We start from the raw sequence: 17,546 nt of genomic DNA, 5'->3' as shown, positions 1-17,546 counted from the left end.
TAACAATTTTAGTCATTTTATTGAAAAGGATTTGTGCTGGTAAATTTGGTTTGCAAACATTCCATTTGTACCCTCAAAAAAGCAATATGCATTGTGTCTGTTCTCAGTTAAACAGCATTTTCATTCCTTATCATGGCCACATTTAGGGTCAAAGGTCATTGACCAGGTGAAACCACTGTGGCCCCTGAGACGTGGCCAGCAGCTGAATTGATGGGCTCACAGTTTCCATGGAATGGGTGCCAATTGGCCTTTTAGAGCTTACAATAAAGAGCTTTGTGGAACACAGTGCCAATCAGCAGTTGCCCTTTGTACACAGAGGCCACTGTGCTTCCTTGCAACACTGTACCATTTTCTGCATAAACCACCGTGACTCTGGGTTCCTCTGTTAGAATATTCTGGATTTGGAGCACCTATCAAGGAAATGACATTAGGTTAAAATGTTATTAAATGTCATGTAAAACATAACTTTAAATATGTGGTCATTCCTCCCTAAGAAAAAGCCTTTAGGTGCATCATATCTTGTTTCAAAATTACTCTCTCCATAAAACACCTGTTCCCTCATTGACAAAGTGATAGGTTTGATCAAGTTATCTTTAACAGAGATCAAGACAGATAAGCCTTGCAGAAGCTAGGCAAGAAATGCAGGTGAGAGGCACAGCCCAGGTGTGCAGTGTTAGGGAGCAGTCGAGAATATGGTAAATGGCTAGGTTGGTGGGGAGAAGCTGTTACCAAGTAATAGTCAAATTATTACCATGCTGGAATTCAAGCCAGATTTTGTGTATTTTCAGATAAGCTAGGCATCTTAATGTTTACACTTCATTCTTGGTTTTCAAATGCTGGTAATAAAAAAGAATGCTGGTAAAAAAAAAAAAAAAGTACTGCCCCCAAAGAAACATATCTCTGTACCACACTCACCCATTCCTCCAAATATAAGGCCCCAACTCTAAATGTATGAGATTTCATATGTTCTGTTTCCTTCATTTATTTGAGCAGAAAAGTGATGGTATCATTAGCAACAGTGTAGCAGTATGTTAAGCTGACTATAAATAATAGCCAACATTTGACCATTCTGGCCAATAAAGTGGCAGTTTCGGGGTATGATTCATCCTGCTGCAAAGAGTGCATGGTAAGGCCGGATCCCAGGGCTATGTTCGGGATCATCCACTTGCTTACCATCTCTTTTCGTCTGTAGAATGTAATGGGTGGAGTGAGATTAACTCGAAATTCCCTTTCAACAATAAATTCCTATTATCCTTAAGCCATTAGGATAAAATATAACACCTGAAGAAAGGATACCGACACACAAAAACACAAAATATGGCACAGTAGGAAGGCCAGTGCCTGCCTATTAAAGGGTCAGTGGCAGCATTTAAAAGGACCTCTTAAAACCAGCTGGGCACCAAAGAGACGTTTCAGGAAGTTGCCTTAGCATTAACATGTAGTAGTTACCAGATGCATAACAGTACCCCTTGGCTCAAGTAAGCTTTTTTCTAATAAAACTAAATCATTCTTTGGAGCAGTGCATTAGATAATGGGTTGTTATTACTCTTTGGCTATTCCTTACCAGATCCATCATTAGAAAGGATGCATTTTTTTTTCCAGGCAGCAACCCAAGTCCATACTAGAGTAAACGACCCTGATACACCAAATGAGTTAAGAGGCAGAAGCAAATTAAACTCTAACCTTCTGCTCAGCTCTGAACAGTGAACACGCCGCAGCATATATTTCTTCAATTCTATTAAACATACAGTAATCCTAATAGCTAAGAACTAGCAAAAGGCAGAGGACTGCCATTAAACATAATCACAATTGTCCTATAAACCTAAAGATAAAGGGTATGAAGGGCCTTGGAAATACACATTCATGTTTTATTTTATCCAAGAGGCACAGGCTTTAAGAAACTATTTGTGGGGGAGGGGGCAGAGGAATGGGGGAATTAGACTATTTAAAAAGGATACAGAGCAGTAAATTATGTCAAAGAAGTATATCATGTATTTGATGTGAATCACAAGCATAATTAGTACACACTGAAAACTCAAAATAGAAAACCCCAAATAAGTCATAGTCAATATTCAAACGCTTATGGCAAAATGAGTTACAAATTCTTGTTTGCACTGCCAAAATAGTCCACTGAATAAAAACCAGGGGCACCAAGAGGGGCCCTGAGTACTGTACTTAAGAAGGAAGAAAAAGACTTTTAAACCAAATTAATTCCAGCAAGTGATTTATCTTGCCATACTGCTGGGAAGGTTTAGGGAGGGTAGCCATTTGTGCATTAACTTGTGTACACACCGACACAGGCAGAGGGAGTTGAAAGGAAAGTAACAAATGAATGATTGGTGCATTATATTTCTTAAACAACTGTGAATTCCCAAGTTGGAGAAAGTCACGATCGAAATAAAGATAGTGCAGTGCTGGTTATCCCGACCCAGCCCTGTACACCCAGCCCACTCTGCCCAGACCTGTCCAGAGGCTCCCTTGCCCTCCAGCTCCTGTTTGGATCCCCAAGGGCAGCAGCAGTGGGGGTGGGGGATGGAGACAGAACTGGGGTATATGCTCCAGGTCTCCTCCCTCTGGGGCCCCTGCTGGTTGGCTTCATCCCTCAACCAGAGGTCGGTTCTTCTCAGGGGACCCTCTCCACACACTCTTTCCTGGCTCTGGCTTCAGTAACCATTTCCTGCCTCCCTTGCCAGCCCTGAGATACCGGTTATCCTATGTGTGCCCACACCTTTATATATCGTGGCCTTATTAAATCCCCTCAAATTACCCAATTTAAACATACTATCTGCCCCCTCTCGAACCCGTGACTAAATGACTGCCAAAGTCAAATTCCTTTTTATATCTGACTATTTGGATCCTCTATCTGTATCCACCCCCCACCCCCACCCTTTTACTTGCACATGTAATTGAGATTTGTGTTCTCAACTGAAAAGAGCTGGCAATAAGGTCACCGATCTGATTTGAGTTCAAACTAACCTCTGATGCGGGAAGATTCTCTGGGTCATAGAAGAAGATTTTCATGCCATTGGGATGACATCCAACCCAAAGGTCCCCTGTCACAGGGTCCACGGATATGTTATCCACGAGTGTGTTAAAGTTGAGGGACTTCCAGATTAAATCCAGGGAGAGAAGGGAACACAGAAAATGAAAACAAATTTTGAGAGGTGGTGGAGCAATACGTCAGAGAAAACTGTCACCTCGTCGCCAGCGCCCACACTGCTGGTCCCAGGAGCACAGCAGCTCACAGTCCTCAGGGAGCTCCTCCAGCTTGCCCTCTCTGCTAGTATTTTATCATTTTCCAGGACAGATGGAGAGGGAAGACACAGAAAGACAGAAAGACTGTTACAAGTTAGATGAAAGCATTTGGACTCATATGCCTGTGTATGAACTTAAAAGGAAAAATAAAAGTTTAAAGTGCAGCATAAAACAGTTCCTCCTAAAAGGGCATGTGGAAATGATATGTTTATAAGCATTCAGAAAACAATCAGGAGATGTAGATTCATTTCTGATGAGAACTTGGATGATATGTAGGCTCTTCTGTAACGGCTAATCATAGGCTTTGTAACCAGAGAAGAAATGATCACCCAGGGTCTAATTTTTGCCTTGGAGTTGGGGAAATGTTTCTTCTGTAGCATCCTGATGTTATTCAACTCCCTGTTCTTCTGCTGTTGGTTTTCTAAATATAAGTTGCAAGCATGTGATGACAGCACAGACTGCTGTCAAGGCTTTTTGTACCAGGATTGTAAATAATACCAACCATTCTTAATTTCACCATTCATCATCTTGGGTGCCTCTACCAGGGAGAAATTGTATCTGTTTGTTTACAACTAACTCTCAAGTGGAGAAATGACATCTACCATGTACCTCAAACATGGGCCAGGGTACCTGAGTGCCCACAGACCCTGTAATAACTGGGGACGACTCGTTGCAAAGGCCAGGGTGTGGGCAGGCAGCTGCAGCGAGTCAGCGCTGCCCTGTGCTTCTTGCTCAAAATGAGAGCTATCCCCACATGCCCATGAAGGAACTAGAGGGCTCACACGCCATGGCAGAGCCTTCATGCAGAGCCAACACTAACCTGGACACAGGCACAGATGGCTGGAGTAGATGGCCAAGCAAATAACCTCTGGCCAAAATCAGCTCCAGACCCTCTCCATCCACCAAGTCCCCAGCTATCACAGTGTCAGACATGCTATGCTGCCATGTGAACTTCCTTAAGTTAGGAAAATATTTGTCTCAGGGCTCTGCTATTATCTTTGGAAGGAGTAATAGCCAATTGGCAAATTCCATAACAGATGAAAGCCTGCAGAGATTAGAGTTGGTGGGGGGAGTGGGAGAAGGGCACAGAAGCCTGAGGTCCTATTCATTCAACGTGGCTTCTACTCTGTGTTCTGCAAAAAGCCCCCACTGGAGAGTGCAGGGTAAAAGGCAGGCCTGCTTCCTGCCAAGGAAGAGCTGAAAGTCCAGCAGGGAGCCTGCTTTGGGCCCAGCAATGAACTCCTGCCTTGCAAATCCCCAGCTCCTAGCAATGCTAACTCACCACAGTTCACAAGCATAACCACATTCTGTGCCTCCACAAAGCCAAGTGGAAAATTTTACTTTCCTTGGGCAAAGTTATTCACTTTGGGGAAAATTGTATCCTCTGTTAACAAATATCCTAATTTTTAGGGAATGGGAACTCACTGAAGTGATACTAATTTATTGACTGTGTCTTGAAGTCTTTTTTTTTTTGAAAAGGGAATTGTTTTTATTGTGGCAGTGGTACTAATTTATTGACTGTGTCTTGAAGTCTTTTTTTTTTTGAAAAGGGAATTGTTTTTATTGTGGCAAAATATGCATAACACCTGAAATTTGTCATTTGAACCATTTTTAAGTGTACAGTTCAGTGGCATTAAGTACATCCACATTGTTGTGCAGCCATCACCATTTCCAGTGCCTTTCATCATCCCAAACAGAGACTCTGTACCCAATAGCCCCACATTTCTCCCTCCTCCAGCCCCTGGCAACCCCTGCTCCACTTTCTATGAATTTGCCTATTCTAAGTACCTGTAAGTAGAATCATACAGTATGTGCTCTTCTGTGTCTAGCTCATTTCACTTAGCATAATGTCTCCAAGGTTCATCCATGTTGTAGCATGTATCAGTACTTCATTCCTTTTTAGGACTGAATAATATTCCATGACATGGATATTCCACACTTAGATAGGACACAAGCCCATCCACATCTCATCACAAATTCTAAGATCAGTCTCAGCTAGTTTATCAAATTTCTTGGCATACCAGGAATTAATTAACTGGTCTTAATTAATGTGATCCTTCAAAAGAAGGACATCATCTCAATGGGCATCATCTCAATGAGTTATGTCAGGAGATGGGCATGACCTATTGCCCAAGGTGGAAGCCAAACCTGAAATAACCCTTGCCCCTGACCTTGCCGGGTAGGAGCAGCACCATTATCATTCTGTGTTGAAAGTATATTGGATTGGGTTCTATTCTTATAAGATTCTTTAACTTTCAATTTTCAGAAAAGTGCCTATTTTTATAACCACAGATTGTTTTTATTCCCTCAGCCAGTATGAATGTGTGAGATTCCATTTTACTTCAGCTAATACCAAAACTAGCCATGCCAATGATTTTTAATGTCAAACTTGATGTTACATTTGATGTTGCTGTGAGGTAATTTTCTCAGAAGGAAGCCCCTCATGACAGGGCCTTAGATGTGCTGATGGGAAGTGACAGCACTTCGTGCTGTGGGTGAACATGGCAGGCGAGCAATGTCTTGTTTTTCAGGGGCAGGGAACTACTTCCATAATGCTCCACTTTGCTCATTCTCTTTCCTCTCCTCTGTGTTTTTACATCTTTGGACCCAACCTTTAGACAAGATTAGAATTCGTGGGGCTGGAGGATGCTCTCCTAGCATACCCAGCACTGTCATATTAATTTAGTATTTGTTGAGTGACTACTAGGTGTTGGGAACTCTCCCAGGAGCAAGTAGAAAACAATCTGTCACTGTGGAGCTTACATCCTAGTGGGAAAGGCACACAACAGAGATGATAAATAAAATATATAGTATGTTAGTAACAAATGCTAAAGGGAATATAAAGCCATAAAGGAGACAGAAGTGTGTGTGTGTGTGTGTGTGTGTGTGTGTGTGTGTATGTGTGTGTGTTGTAGGAGATAATCAAGAAAATGTGATATGACTGCTGCCTGATCATCAAGCTGGACCCAGACAATCCAAGGCTCCTAACACCATCCCCTGTCCTTGGGATGAACATTCTGTCCTCCATTCCCAAAGTGGGAGCTGGTCCAATGACGTAGCCTTGAAAGAGCCATGTGTTGCTAAGACCATCTGGACAGTATAGTGACTGAACCCAGTTAAGGGCTCTGTATAAACTTTTAAGATTTTTTAGGTAGGTGGAGAGATCTACTCATCTTGCAGCTGCCCAAGACAGGCCTCAGTGTAAGTTCTCTTGCTTATTAAAGCTGGCACCTGCCCATCTGGAATGGCCTGCCTCTTTTTTTTGTCTCTCCTTGCCCTCTGTGTATGGGGCCTGTCTCAGATTTTGCATCTAACTGCACATTAGGTTGCAAACTAACTGTGTGGAAAGGAGAGCAGAGTTGAAAGTTTTCATTTGGTAGCCAAGGAAGGCCTCATTGAGGCGATATTAGAATCCAGAAGGATATGAAGGAGAGAGCCATGGAAGCTGGAGGAAGATCTCCTGATCAGAGGAACAAGAGCCCCATCTGAGGCAAGGCCACGCCTCCAGGAACATGCGGGCAGGGGAGGCTGGGCAGGTGGCAGGGGCTGATGGCGCAGGCAGTGAAGTGTGGAGTTGAGTTGCCGGGGTGCAGTGGCCCCTGTGAGTCCTTGAGCTTCTTGAGTATTGTTCAGAGCACCATCATGTGAAATACAACTGGAGGCTATTTCCTATCTCTTCCGTCAACCTGGAGGGAGAAAATGAAAGAGAGAGAAAAAGGGGAGGAGATGGAGGGAGGGAAGGAAGATGGAAGAAAGGAAAGGAGGCAGGAAGGAAAGGGGAGGGTGGGAGAGAAAGGAGGGAAAAAACTGAGGAACACAACGCCAAGCTTAAAATTCATTAGCTCAGAAGGAGTCAGTGTCATTGGTGAGAGGTGTGGTTAGCTGCTTCCCGCTACACTTCCCACTCTGCAGCCGAGGGAAGGGAACAAAACACACAATGCTGACAACTCTTAATAAAGGAGTGAAAAACTGGTACTCACCCACTCCAATTAGACAATCCTTTTTTCTCACTTTTAATTTCACAAATCAATTAGAATCTAATTACCACTCTGCAAACTTACAGTGTTAATACATCTTACCTTCAATGGAGTTAAAGTCCAATTAGCATGTTTTTCATATACATGAATCTTATGAGCCATCAATTCAGCTATATAGACATACCTTCAAAGAGGAAAGAGCTACATCAAAGCACTTGAATTAATACAATTCAGAAGGTTACAATGAAGTTGTAATAACTCTTCCTAAGGAGGAACTTGGATTAGAGCCTGGAAAATGGAACCCATCTCCAAGCACACCGAGCTCTGAAAGAACTCCATGATCTTACCATGCACAAAGGAGTTATAATCTCTGAAACATTTCTAAAGGTAGGAACCTAGCTTTCCCTGGTTAGTAGGGAAGACACTTAGCCCCTACACCAGCGATTAATATTTGGGAACAAATATGTCACAGTGCTTCTTGGCCAGAGAAAGTGTGAGAGAAGACAAGAGGCTGGGCCTGGGCCTGAAACAAGTCCTCCTCCCTGGCTAGTGAGGTCTGGTCCTAACTCTGTGCAGTCAGCATTTTGCACCCAGGGCAGCGCCGCATGCATCACAAAGACCTGTGGTCAGTCAAACCACAGTGCAGCTCAGAGCTACAGAGAAATGACTGCTTGATTGCCTGCTATTTTTGAAGACCAGGAGGTACTGTGAATAAGTGAGAGTTGTCTAGGCTGCTTTCTCTAATTGTGTTACTAACCCTCTGAAATCCTTGGCAGCACAAGATAAGGAAGGGCTTATATGGATGGATACATAGATTAGGGAGAGAGACCAGGTCCACCCAAAGTGCAATAGATCAGTCCTGGTCTGTGAGCTGTTTCAGGGCCACCACCAGATAATGATGTAAATCAACGACCTCACTAAGCACACTGCTTCGTTCGGCTGATTGTTTTTTTCCCCCAGAGTAACACTTTTTTGATGAAGGAAGCAGTGCCTTGACTTGACATTTGAGTGTAAGCTCTTTGTCACAAGCCAGCACTACTGATGTCAATACCTACACATTGTTAATCTCCCCTCAAAACAAAGCTATTTGGTAATACTAAATGTTTAGCACTGCTCTCCCTCTTGAAATGTACATTATTCCCAAAAAAGGAATTTAAAAGGGTATGCCTTCACAAAATAGAAAATATTGATTTGATAAATTTTATCCCTCCCAAATTTAGATATTATACTTTTTTCCTAATTTTCTTTTAAGAGGAAAACATGTTAGTTTGGGTCCCATTATTTAGAAAATGAGTATGTTTTAAAGATACCTAACAAGAATCTAGGGAAATGTGTGACATTTTAAAGAATTCACATACTTGCCATCAGGTGAAATGTTGATTCCATTAGCAAGATCAAATCCATCTGCCACCACTCGAACTTCATTTGGAGTATAGTAAACAACGTTTGACCATGCTAAGCCCAAATATAACTCCCAGGATCTCAAGTAAGTGTCAACAAAATAGTGGTCATTTGTGGCATAAAATTGCTCAGGTCCTAGAGCAACAATATCATTCAAACTGCAATTCAAACATACACATATGATATATACAGGGGAAGGTATTGTACATTTCAAGGTTATAGACTGATTGGCATTCATTAATGTCTATTCTGAAAGTCACAATGTGGGATGGATCCTTTCCTCTGTTAGGCAGAGAATTAATATGAAGTCAGTCCCATATATACAATCCTCAAAGGCAATAAATCTAAGAAACTCTAAGAGGTTATTATATATTGTAGCAATATAACATAAATCTGATTAACTATGTCTAACAAATAGTACTATGGTATGTGTAGATATACTAAATTCAGTATAGAACTTATTCTTATATAGAACAGTCCAAGACGTCAGCAGGCAGTGGAAGAAAACTGCCAAAGTTGAGACTTGCATTTTAGTTAAAGCTTCACTACTATTAGCTGTGAGATTTAGGGAAAATCAATCGGTTCACATGCCAGTGCCTCACTTTCCTTATCTGAGAAAGGACAATGAGATGGACTGGTCTATCTTGCAGCCTCAAAGGGTACTTGCAGCCTTAAAATTTCATGATTCTAAACTGAGTAAAATGTCCAGAACAAGAATGCTCAGAAATAAGCTGCCACGGCTTTTTTTCTTTCTGGTTTGGATCCTCTCTCTGTTACTGAAAATCTAAGATATATGAGTCTATTTTTCTGCTTAAATAGGTACAACAGTGAACACATAAGTGAGTCTGATTGAGGTGACAGAAGTTCCCCAGGGCCATTATTTGAGAGAAAATTATCTCTGCTCTATTGCAGAAGGTGTAATGGGCAACCCATCAGCCCTGGTGCACCTCCAGGCTCCTGGGTAAGTCAGACAAGTGTACAGAGCCTCAGTTTTCTCATCTGTAAAGAGAGGTAAAAAGAGTTTCCCAAAGTCAGACAGCTCATTAGTGTAAGAATAAGGGTCAGAATCTTAATCTGTGAAGTTGCAGTGGGAATTACAATGAGATAATGCCTGCTGTGTGCTTGCCAGGAGCCTGCCACTCACCAAGCCCTCAATCAATAGTAGCCGCTATTACTACATAAGGAGAAAGGTAGAGGGAGATTCAAGATGGCAGCCAAAACCACATATAATGTGAAAATATAGTTGATACAACTAATCCTAAAAAAGCAACAGGAAAGAAGGCTGTGCCAGACTGCACACACCTGGAGAACAGCGCAGACCTCATGAAACAGGGTAACATACCAAAGCCTTGATCTGGTGGGACCTAAGCCCTTCCCCCACCCCAGCTCACTGGCGGGAGGAAGAGAAACAGAGCAGGGAGGGGGTGGAAGCCTAGGACTGCTGAACACCCAGTGGTGGAGATCTGCTTTGGGAGCACAAACCTACATTGCACAGTGCTCTGGATATTAGTGGGGTTGGAAAGCTAACACAGGCGGAATACTTAGCAAGACTGAGATTCCAGCCATTTGTGGAGGACAGGAACCCACATCCAGCTGCTCCAAAACAAAGGAAAGGCAAGCAGTCTGAGAGGCTTCCTAGCAGCAAGAGGGCTGCTGAAGGAGCTTGCTGCACGGGAGAAAGTATAGGTGGACAAGGTTGTCTGAGTGCACTCTGCCCAGCAGGTTGGGAACTTTCAGGAGCTTCAGGCGCTCCATCCCTCTGGCTGTCTACTCAGCTCCGAGGCCCCCCACTGTGACACACAGCCTGCTGAGCCTTCCTCCTGGCTTACGGGCACAGGCTCACAAACCAGCAGTCCCTGCCCTGGCATCAGGCCAACCAGAGGGAGTCCCGGCCTACAGCAGCTACAGATACAAAGCTCAGAGGCTTATACCTGTGTGCTTGGCCCACTGATTCTAACAGTGGAGACAGGCACTGCAGCTGGGAAGCAGGAAACAGCTCTTTAATCCCCCCAGGCATGAGCGCAGCTCCCCTGCAACCCCTGACGTCACTCCAAGGGCTGAACAACTTCAGAGCACAGAGCCTCCAGTCACTAGAGGGCTCAACATACAAATATGAAACATCAAAGGAACCTGGTTCAAACAAAAATTTCAGAAACACCAGAAAAAGGTCCAAATGTGACTGAACTCACCAATCTTCCTGAATGAGAGTTCAAAATAAAAATCAGAAACATGCTCATGGAGGTACAGAAAAATATTCAAGAACTCAGGGATGAATTTAGGACATAGATTCAATCATTAAGAAATTCCATATCTGAAATGAAACATACAATGGAGGGATTAAAAAGCAGATTAGATGTAACAAAAGAGATGCTAAATGAAACAAAGAGAAGAGGAATACAAAGAAGCTGAGGCACAGAGAGAAAAAAAGATATCTAAGAATGAAAGAATATTGAGAAAACTGTGTGACCAATCCAAATGGAACAATATTTGCATTATAGGAGTACCAGAAGAAGAGAGAGGAAAAGGGATAGGAAGTGTCTATGAGAAGGTATTGCTGAAAACCTCCCCAATCCAGGGGAGTAGATAGTCTCTCAGGCCATGGAGGTGCACAGATCTCCCAACACAAGGGACCCAAGGAAGAGGACCCAAGGAAAACAAGACTAAGACATATAATAATTAAAATGGCAAAGATCAAGGATAAGGACAGATTTTTTAAAAGCATCTAGAGAGAGAAAAAAGATCACATACAGGGGAAAACCTATCAGGTTATCATCAGACTTCTCAACAGAAACCTTACAAGCCAGAAGGGAGTGGGATGATATATTTAATGCAATGAAGCAGAAGGCCTCGAAACAAGAATACCCTACTCAGCAAGATTATCATTTAAATTTGAAGGAGGGATTAAACAATTTTCAGAAAAGCAAAAACTAAGAGAATTTACCTCCCACAAACCACTTGTACAGTGCATTTTTGAGGGACTGCTATAGATGGAAGTATTCCTAAGGCTAAACAGCTGTCACCAGGGGAAATAAAACCACAGCAAAGTACAACAATTAATCACTAAGAAGATACAAAATCAAATCAACTATCCCCAAAGTCAATAAAGGGACAGAGTACAGAATATGATACTTAATATATAAAGAATGGAGCAGGAAGAGAAATGAAAAAAAAAAAGAACCTTTAGGTTGTGTTTATAATAGCATACTAAGTGACTTAAATTAGACTGTGAGATAGTAAGGGAATTACCCTTGAACTTTTAGTAACCACAAATCTAAAGCCTGCAAGGGCAATGAGTACATACCTACTGATAATCACCCTAAATGGAAATGGTCTAAATGCACCAATCAAAAGACATAGAGTCACTGAACGGATGAAAAAAACAAGATCAATCTATATATCTATATGCTGCCTACAAGAGACTCACTTCAAACCCAAAGACATGCACAGACTAAAAGTAAAGGGATGGAAAAAGATATTTCATGAAACTAATAGGGAGGAAAAAGCTAGAGTTGCAGTACTTGTTTCAGACAAAATAGACTTCAAAACAAAGAAAGTCACAAAAGACAAAGAAGGACATTACATAATGATAAAGGGGTCAGTCCAACAAGAAGATATAACTATTATAAAGATCTATGCATGAAACATAGGGTCACCTACATATGTGAAACAAATACTAAGAGAATTAAAGGGAAGTAGAATGCAATGCATTCATTTTAAGAGATTTCAACATACCACTCACTCCAAAGGACAGATCAACAAGACAGAAGATAAGTAAGGAGACAGAGGCACTGAACAATGTATTAGAACAGATGGACCTAACGGCCACCTACAGGACACTCCATTCAAAAGCAACGTGATTCTTCTCAAGTGCACATGGAACATTTTCAAGAATAGATCATATACTAGGCCACAAAAATAGACTCAGTAAATTAAAAAAGATTGAAATTGTACCAACCAGGTTCTCAGACCAGAAAGGTATGAAACTAGAAATAAATTATGCAAAGAAAAATAAAAACCCACAAACACATGGAGGCTTAATAACATGCTCCTAAATAATCACTGGATCTATGACCAAATAAAAACAGAGATCAAGCAATATATGGAGACAAATGACAATAATAATTCAATACCACAAAATTGGTGGGATGCAGCAAAGGCTGTGCTACAAGAGAAGTATATTGCAATACAGGCCTACCTCAGGAAAGAAGAACAATTCCACATGAACAGTCTAAACTCACAATTAATGAAACTAGAAAAAGAAGAACAAATGAGGCCTAAAGTCAGTAGAAGGAGGGACATAATAAAGATTAGAGCAGAAATAAATAAAATAGAGAAGAATTAAACAACAGAAAGAATCAATGAAAGCAGGAGCTGGTTCTTCGAGAAAATAAACAAAATAGATAAACACCTAGCCAGACTTATCAAGAAAAAAAGAGTCTACACACATAAACAGAATCAAAAATGAGAAAGGAAAAATCACTATGGACACCACAGAAATACAAAGAATTATGAGAGAATACTATGAAAATTATATGCTAACAAACTGGATAATCCAGAAGAAATGGACAACTTTCTAGAAAAATACAACCTTCCAAGGCTGACCAAGGAAGAAACAGAATATATGAATAGATGAATTACCAGCAAGGCAATTAAATTAGTAATAAAAAAACTACCCAAGAACAAAACCCCTGTTACAGATGGTTCCACTGCTGAATTTTATCAAACATTTAGTAAAGACCTAATACCTATCCTCCTTAAAATTTTCCAAAAAGTAGAAGAGGAGGGAATACTCCTTTACCAAATGCCAAAACCAGGCAAAGACACCACAAAAAAATAAAATTACAGACCAATATCCCTGATGAACTTAGATGCAAAAATACTCAACAAAATATTAGCAAACGAAATCAAAAATACATAAAAAAGGTAAACCATTATGATGAAGTAGGATTTTTTGCGGGGATGCAAGGATGGTACAACACTCAAAATTCCATCAACATCCACCACATCAACAAGAAGAAGGACAAAAACCACATGATCACCTCCATAGATGCTGAAAAAGCATTTGACAAATTTCAACATCCATTCATGATAAAAACTCTCAACAAAGTGGGTATAGAGGGTAAGTACCTCAACATAATAAAGACCATATATGACAAACCACAACCAACATTATACTTAACAGCAAGAAGCTGAAAGCTTTTCCTTTAGATCAGGAGCAAGGCAAGGATGCCCACTCTCCTCACTTTTATTCAACATAGTTCTGAAGGTCCTCACCATGGCAAACAATCAGCACAAACAAATAAAAGGCACCCAGATTGGCAAGGAAGAAGTTAAACTGTTCCTGTTTGCAGATGACATGATATTGTACATAAAAAACCCTAAATAATCCAATTTAATATCTGAATTCAGGAAAGTTGCAAGATACAGAATTTATACACAGAAATCTGTTGCATTCTTATACACTAACAATGAACTAGCAGAGAGAGAAATCAGGAAAACAATTCCATTCACAATTGCATCAAAAAGAATAAAATATCTAGGAATAAACCTAACCAAGGAAGTGAAAGACCTAAGCTCTGAAAACTACAAGACACTCATGAGAGGAATTAAAGAAGATACCAATAAATGGAAACACATCCGGTGCTCATGGATAGGAAGAATTAATATTGTCAAAATGGCCATCCTGCCTAAAGCAATTTACAGAATCAATGCAATCCCTATCAAAATACCAACAGCATTCTTCAATGAACTAAAGCAAATTGTTCCAAAATTCATATGGAACCACAAAAGACCTCAGACAGCCTGAGCAACCCTGAGAAGTAATAAAGCAGGGGGGATTATGCTCCCCAACTTCAACATCTACTACAAAGCCACAGTAATCAAGACAATTTGGTACTGGTACAAGAACAGACCCATAGACCAATGGAACAGACTAGAGAGCCCAGATACAAACCCAAGCATATACGGTCAATTAATGTACAATATAGGAGCCATGGATATACAGCGTCAACCTTTTTGACATCTGGTGTTGGCAAAACTGTGCAGCAACATGCAAGAAAATGAAGATAGATTATTGTCTAACCCCATACACAGAAGTAAACTCAAAATGGATCACAGACCTGAATGTAAGTCATGAAACCATAAAACTCTTAGAAAAAAACATTGGCAAAAATCTCTTGAATATAAACATGAGCAACTTTTACCTGAATGCATCTCCTTGGGCAAGGGAAACAAAATAAAAAATGAACAAATGGGACTACATCAAATTAAAAGGCTTCTGTACAGCAAAGGACACCATCAACAGAACAAAAAGGCATCCTACAGTATGGGAGAATATATCTGTAAATGACATATCTGACAAGGGGTTAACATCCAAAATATATAAAGAACTCACACACCTCAACACCCAAAAAGCTAACAACCTGATTAAAAAGTGGGCCGAGGATATGAACAGACAATTCTCCAAAGAAGAAATTCAGATGGTCAACAGGCACACTAAAAGATGCTCCACATCGCCAATTATCAGGGAAATGCAAATTAAAACCACAATGAGCTATCACCTCACACCAGTTAGGATGGCCAACATAGAAAAGACTAGCAACAACAAATGCTGGCAAGGATGCAGAGAAAGGGCAACCCTCCTACACTGCTGGTGGGAATATAAACTTGCTCAACCATTGTGAAAAGCAGCATGGAGGTTCCTCAAATAACTCAAAATAGAAATATCATTTGACCCAGGAATTCCACTCCCAGGAATTTACCCTAAGAATGTAGGAGCCCTGTTTCAGAAATACATATGCACCCCTAAGTTTATCGCAACACTATTTACAATAGCCAAGATAGGGAAGCAACCTAAGTGTCCATCAGTAGATGAATGGATAAAGAAGATGTGGTACATATACACAATGGAATATTATTCAGCCATAAGAAGAAAACAAATGCTACCATTTGCAACAACATGGATGGAGCTAGAGGGTATTATGCTCAGTGAAATAAGCCAGGCAGAGAAAGACAAGTACCAAATGATTTTACTCATCTGTGGAGCATAACAAAGCAAAAACTGAAGGAACAAAACAGCAGCAGACTCACAGAACCCAAGAATGGACTAACAGGTACCAAAGGGAAAGGGACTGGCGTGGGTGGGTGGGAAGGGAGGGGTAAGGAGATTAAGGGGCATTATGATTAGCACACATAATGTAGGAGGGGCATGGGGACGGCAGTATAGCACAGAGAAGACAAGTAAAGACTCTATAGCATCTTACTATGCTGATGGACAGTGACTGTAATGGGGTATGTGGTGGGGACTTGATAACAGGGAGAATCTAGTAACCACAATGTTGCCCATGTGATTTTATATTAATGATAACAAAATAAAAAAATAAAAAATTAGAAAAAAAAGATAAGGAAAAAAATGTCTAGGTATTTAGGATTAGTCTGCATGGGTTCCAGGCATAAACCTGCAAGGGGGGCGAGGACATCTCTCTCTTAAGGTAAATTTCCAAAATTAGCTACTCTACAATCATTTGTTTGTTTCTCATAAAAAAGGAGCAGAGTGGAATGATTTAGAGTAATAGCTTTGAAATCTGATGGACTGCATTTGAATCCTGACATTGGTCAATGGGGCCACATTCATATCACTAAATTCTTAGCTTGTTCCTCTCTGTACATTGAAAGGTTACGGTAAGAATAAAATGAAAGAATGGATGCTAAGACCTTGGCACCACGACGGTCACAGTAATGACCATTGTGTTATAATTAACAATAAGATGTTTAAATTATAATAGATTAGTACTTGGAATATTAATGCTATAAACAATGTAAACAACCATCAGATACAAAGCAGAGAGTATACATGGCTAGTTCTTGGGTTGAGAGAGCAGATTTTTCCTTAATTGTGGCACTATGGTTCCCTTCAGTTTGGTTCCATATAGTCAAAGACTAGTATCTTTGCAGCTGGCCCAGAAAAGAATACTGTAATCCTGAGAAATTGGACAAATACCTGCAATTTCCAAGATTAAATAGTGAAACAAATACAAGTTTTCACTTTTTTATACTGGCTCAGAGCACCAGCTCAAGACTCAAACTACCAGGATTAAAATCCCAGCTGTCTGCTTTGCTGATGGTGTCCTCTGGGGCAAGTTCAATTCTCCAGGCTTCAGATTTTTCTTTTAGTCAAAATGGTATAATAATAAAATCTAATTAAGATGGGCTTTGTAAAAAGTTAATAAAATGATCTGTTTAAATCTGCTTGGTTATTGTTATTGCAGCACCTAACTCATACTTAAATTCATTAAATTGTTATTATTATCATTATTAGCCCAGCTTCTCTATTCTACATACCTTTGCCTAATTTAGGCCTTGGTATCTGGCACATTCACTAGACCCTCAGTGTTCTCATTTTCTTTCCAAATAAAATTTGTTGAATGAGTGTATGAATAACCTCTCCTACCAAAAGCTGTCCTCTGAATTCTCACTCATTCTAGGGAGGCAGAAGACCTGGGTGGTAGCTCCCATTCAGCTAATTAATTGATTGGCCTTCAGCCAGTAACTCAATTTCTCTCTAGTCTCAGTCTGCTCATCTTGAAAAGCACCGGGTAAGAAAACAAAGGGGCACTGGTCACACTGAGTGCCCATTGCACACAGGCACTGTGCTAGGTACCTGCACTTAAGTAATGCATGGTTTAAAAGAAATCCAGATTTACAAATACTGATGTCATCTATTGTTGTATGGAAATTATTCGAATAGAGATCAAGATTCTGGACAATCATAATGATTAGAGGACAAAAATTATTTGGGAAGATGGTATCAGATTATTGTCCTAAATCCAGCCTCATAAACCAAATCCTAAGGCAAGTGAGGAAGTTGACTCTGTTTTGGGTTGATGGGGACCAGGGGATCCTTGGGTGTTTTCT

General features: G+C 40.6%; 1 protein-coding gene across 4 annotated transcripts in view; it reads right to left on the bottom strand.

Annotated features, from left to right (window-relative positions):
* The window catches only part of PON1 (paraoxonase 1), a 34,538-nt gene continuing 16,992 nt past the window's right edge, over positions 1-17,546 (bottom strand). The window contains exons 6-10 of one of the 4 annotated variants that reach the window (XR_005061728.2): positions 8,591-8,791; positions 7,335-7,416; positions 2,977-3,105; positions 752-836; positions 273-410 (exon numbers count right to left, since the gene is read on the bottom strand). Coding sequence is in view for 1 of the 4 variants with exons in the window: in XM_017674817.3 (XP_017530306.3) it covers positions 252-410; positions 2,977-3,105; positions 7,335-7,416; positions 8,591-8,791 (571 nt within the window). In the remaining 3 variants the exon portion in view is untranslated. Of the gene's footprint in view, positions 411-751; positions 837-2,974; positions 3,281-5,043; positions 6,942-7,334; positions 7,417-8,590; positions 8,792-17,546 lie in introns of those variants that run through there. The other 3 variants (XR_012132294.1, XM_017674817.3, XR_012132295.1) reach the window with 3 other exon arrangements.

This window comes from Manis javanica, chromosome 6, assembly GCF_040802235.1.
Source record: "Manis javanica isolate MJ-LG chromosome 6, MJ_LKY, whole genome shotgun sequence".
Taxonomy (NCBI): Eukaryota; Metazoa; Chordata; class Mammalia; order Pholidota; family Manidae; genus Manis; species Manis javanica.
Note: the sequence above shows the minus strand (reverse complement) of the source record. Positions and strands in the feature narration are given on the sequence as shown.